General features: G+C 42.3%; 1 protein-coding gene across 1 annotated transcript in view; it reads right to left on the reverse strand.

The window, feature by feature from the left end:
* Positions 1-4501, reverse strand: part of fsd1 (fibronectin type III and SPRY domain containing 1) — a 13597-nt gene extending 9096 nt beyond the window's left edge. The window contains exons 1-6 of the mRNA XM_037674821.1: positions 4329-4501; positions 3704-3799; positions 3151-3282; positions 1560-1661; positions 1314-1336; positions 811-932 (exon numbers count right to left, since the gene is read on the reverse strand). Coding sequence (XP_037530749.1) covers positions 811-932; positions 1314-1336; positions 1560-1661; positions 3151-3282; positions 3704-3799; positions 4329-4343 — 490 coding nt within the window. The 5' untranslated portion in view covers positions 4344-4501. The remainder of the gene's footprint in view (positions 1-810; positions 933-1313; positions 1337-1559; positions 1662-3150; positions 3283-3703; positions 3800-4328) is intronic.
* Between the last annotated feature and the right edge of the window lie 334 nt (positions 4502-4835).

The raw sequence follows: 4835 nt of genomic DNA on the forward strand, positions 1-4835 counted from the left end.
TTTAGAAACATTGTGTAGAATATTGCAAGAGTGTGGGAAGGGTATCAATTTACCTAATATACTAAAAACACTACTTGTACTGTACTACTATTCCTACTTTGTGGTTTTTCACTTATCGCGGGGCTTCAGGGTACGGATCACCCGTGATAAACGAGGGACTACTGTACTGTACATGATGAGATGATGAACGGCAACAACCACAAGACAATAAACTAATGAATTAATCTGCCTCTACATTTTGCAGCAGCTGCTTCTGCTCTTGGGACTGTAGGAATGTTGTGAAGCAGATGTGTCCTTCATAAAGCAGTTAGGTCCATCTCTTTACAGTTCACTACCTGCAGGGTTCAACTAGAATCTAATATAACATAGGATATATGACCACGCTCTGCCTCTTTGATTATGTCTCCGTCTCGCTGTCCCAAACCACGACAGCCTCACTCAACATAAATCTGGCTATATTTCTGCCGTGCACAAGATTCAGGCTAAAAATATCCAGGAATTTTGTTTTAACAGCTTAAAAAACTGCTTGTTTTTAAAGTGTGGCATTCAAGGTGAAATGCCAAAGCAAGGGATGAACAGAAAAGAAAGACAGATAAAACGATTATTTCATGACTATGCAAGCAATCCATCTTTTTAATAATTAATTAACTTATTGCTCAAGTACAGGTTAAAATGACCTCAGAAAAGAAGCCGATTGAACGACACGGAGCAAAAATGTTACTTGACGAACTCTTTCATCCAGCAGTGTAACAGTACAGAGCATCAGAGGCATGATTCATCCTTTATTGTCGGTGAAATAAAAACACAGACCTGGGAGAAACTTGAGAACCTTCAGCATCTCCCTCTCCTGACTGAAGTCCACCATCAGGTGACTCATGTTGTCGCTGGCTTTTGCCTTCAGGGAGAGGCGAAAGGCCGGGGCCATTGTCACACTGCAGACAACGAGACACATAGAAAACAGAAAAAATGGGGAGGTGGGAAAAAAAAAAGTGTTCATTTTGCAAAACCAAAGTAGAAATAAAAAAGTCACTAAATAAATTTCTGTTACTACCCATAAACTCATCAGCACTTAAAAAGTGAAGCTAAAGAGAGAGCAGCATTCATCCAGGGGGGGACTGACACAAGATGGTACAGACCGGAGGAGACAGAGGGAAACAAAAGGTCCAACAAGAGGAAGTTTCCACAGTGTTTACTGTCTAAGCTGTGGGTGTGGTGGCTACATGTCTGAACGCATGCAACGCTACATGATGGGATGGCTCTGGCTACAGGAGGCTGAGACAAAAAGGGAAGCAATGGACGACTGAGTACTATACCTATCCTTAATGTCTTTGGCCGCCTGGAGAGGAGAAGCGGAGAGGTGGAGAAAAGAAAAAAAAGAGATACAGAGCGAAGACAAAACTGAGTCCATCATGTCGTCATGTAACACAAAACGCTGCTGCGTGTGACAGTTACTGCCAACAGAAGTAATTAGTATGTTAAGACACTGAAATTCAACAGTAAAAACTCGAAGCAGAGGAAACAGTGCGGCAGCCGTTCAGCAGAGCAGATGTGTCAGTCACCTGAGTGAAACCGTCCGTCCCAGAGGAGCAGAGCGTCTGATTGGCCAGCTCCAGCAGCTCCTCCGAACTCTCTAGGGCTTTGGAGCAAGCACTCAGCTGACTCTGAGGAAAACACACACTTATCATGCAAAGCAGATCTTCAAACACGTCTTGTGTTGAGTGCTGCATCATGCGAGTCATGTTTGGGTCCCGACACTGAAGAAACCGGTAAACAAGGGTCTGCAACCTATGGCTCTGGGGACACATGTGGCTCTTTGGTCCCTCTGCAGCAGCTCATTCAAGCTTTGACCAAAACTAACACGAAACTGAATTTTATTTAAATTATTGCCAACAATGAAAATGGCTAGTTTCAGCAGATTTCCTATTTTCAAACATGTGAAGAATAGCACAAATACAAGGTGTAAAACATGTGGATTACATCATGCTAGTAGTTTGTTAGCCACTTTAAGTCGACTTCCAGTCTCAGCGTGACGTTTCTCTCAAAACCACCAGAATGTTTTGGAATATCTTTAAAGAGAAGCTGCTGAGAGGGAATATTTGAAGAAACTAAAAATAAAAACACAAAAAACTAAGTCAAAGTAAACAAAAGTATATATATATATTTTAATGGAACTGGATATCCAACAAACTGGCCTAATTTTATACTGTTTTAACTTTATGCTTTAACTGGATACTTAATTCTTCAACAATTAACAGAACTAACATCGGCCTGCAGAGTTCAACGTTCTAATTTTATTAAATAGTTAAAAAATTTATATTTTTTTCTTTTTTTTACATGAATCTGGCCTTTTCTTTTGTATTAAAATGTAAAAATATCAATAAATGTTAATAATAGACATTTTTTGTTTTATAATATCACCCCCACTGGCTGGAAAAGCCACGTCCAACAAACTTGTAGTGGCCCACGAGCCACCAGTTGACAGTGCACAGTTGTCGCAGGTTTTGCGGCCCCGGACGCATCATAATTAGTAATCAAAGTGACAAAAATGACTCTTTTTATCGCAGAGGTTGCAGACCCCTGCTCTAAGCTAATACTTTTAAAGAAGCAGCAGCGAGGTTCAAACACAGTTGAAGAGAAAGTGGATATAAAGTTTATCGTCTCATAAATAAGCCGTTACAATTAAATGATCTGTTTTAAATTGTTGGCGTGAGCACCTTTGATTCCCACCTTTACCTGGAAACCATTCAAAGAAAATCGACTTTTCTTGTGATTTGACTGAAAGAACAGCTTTGGGGTTTTGCAATAAGACCAGTCATTAAGGTCACCAGATGCTCAACTACATTTAGTTAAAGATGGAAAATTAAAAATAACTAAAAAAAACAAGGTGAATAAAAGGAAAGGGATAAGAGACTGTTGTAATAGTTTAAATAGTTCGATAGAGCTGTTTTTCTAGAGAAAATGCAAAACGATCAGCTCATTTAGCCTACCTCCAATAGACCTACACATAAATAATCTGTTTACTGCGGGGTTTTTTTTAATTTTACAGACAAACATGGTCTGTTTAGTCCCATGTGTTGCATAAAACCATTTTTTCTTGTGCAGTAAACATGCTTCAGAATTGAGCATGAATCAAACCAAAGCAGCAGCTACCTGCAGCTCATACGTGCGGCTGGCTCTCTCCTGCTTGATGCGAGTCACCATGTTTTCCTTCATCTCATCCAGAACAGCGTGGAGGGAGTTGAACTCTGACTCCATGTCCTCCTGCACGCGGTTTGAGTTCGCCTGGCGTTAAAACGAGAATAATGTGAACTTTGAGGAACACAGCGACAGACCGTGTGCATCTTATAAACTAAACCTTCGTCCTGTATGTTCAAGTTCAAATAAGTTTATTGTCATTCGCATCACATGTGGTACATGAGGTGGAACAAAATTATGTACACAGGGTCCCAGTTCCAACAATAGCAAAACTATAAAGTGTAAAAAGAAACAGGATGTAAGATATACGCTAAGCACTAATGTAAAACAATACGGCGTAACTGCAGCATGAACACGAGTCTGTGCGAGCAGATGGGTACAAATGAATACAGCAGCATGAAATAATCAGCAGCAGGCGATCAGCAGCAGATATCACCAATCAAAGTGGCATTACAGTAATTATTTTTTTTCACAGTGATTATCCAGGTTAGGGTATGTGTTCCTGTACCTCCAGGTTCTCCAGGTTCTGTTTGAGGGTGGAGACCAAGTTTGAAATCTCCTCATTCTTCAAGGCCAGAGTGTGGGTGATCTTACGCAGGGACTCCTGAAGGAAAGACAGATTAAACCAGTGTGCAAAATAATGAGCCACTGTAACCAGTCAGCTCCCTGCAGAGCATGTTTTGGTTCTAGTCGTGCACAGGTTCAGGCTCTGTGTGATAAATATTTATTCCCCCGATGGGTTCAGAGAGGGTGGACACTTCAGGAGCATTAGCATGTGCATCAATAATCTAATAATCCGCCTCCTCGTGTTTACTTCAAAGGACTGAACTTGTTGTCCTCCTCTGAGTGGCTCCACTCCTCTCTGACCTCCCTCGCTGAATAAAGGAGCCCATTCATTAATATGGACGGTGTAATGTTTGGTGGTGGCAGAGATGCGCCTAGGCGTCCGTCTGTCCGTCACTGCTACACCAATACACCCTCGACAATCGTCGCCTCCAGCCGGACATTTAACAAGATTTGAACAAATACGACGGTGAACCGCCGGCTCGTGCCGCCGACTCCTTTCTTTGTACGCTACGCCCTGATACGTCTCCGCCCCATCACAGACACCTGTTCCTCCCGTCCCAGCCCACCTTCTGGTCTCCCATCGTCCCGTCCAGGTGCACCGGCGCCGGCACGGCCTCAGACACCGCCCGTCGTCCTGTTTCTCCCCCCGGGTTGGTGGTTAACAGCACCGCGGAGATGGTACTGATGCTACCAGAGTGTAGCGCATCTTCAGACGGACACCAACGCTTTTTGGGCCGTAGCCTCCACAGCGCATGCGCGAAAAAAGGATTATGGGTAGTGATGTGCAGTCAAGAGAGAGCTGGAGAACCAGGAACACTTTGAGTGACACGAGTTATGAGGATTCAATTGATTTGACAATATTGTTGCACTGATTTTGATAGTGTTCTCTGATTGTTATTAACAAAAAATAAATTCAACAATTATAATTAGGCTACTCCCAAAGACCACGCTCTTTAGGCCACATGTGTCAATCAATCAACCTTTATTTATACAGGTAAATCCCATTGAGCCTCGAGGACTCATTTACAAGAGAGACCTGATTTCAACAAAGAAAGATGACAACAATGGACAAC

This window comes from Nematolebias whitei, chromosome 3 (genome assembly GCF_014905685.2).
Source record: "Nematolebias whitei isolate Nwh7 chromosome 3, NemWhi1, whole genome shotgun sequence".
Classification (NCBI taxonomy): domain Eukaryota; kingdom Metazoa; phylum Chordata; class Actinopteri; order Cyprinodontiformes; family Rivulidae; genus Nematolebias; species Nematolebias whitei.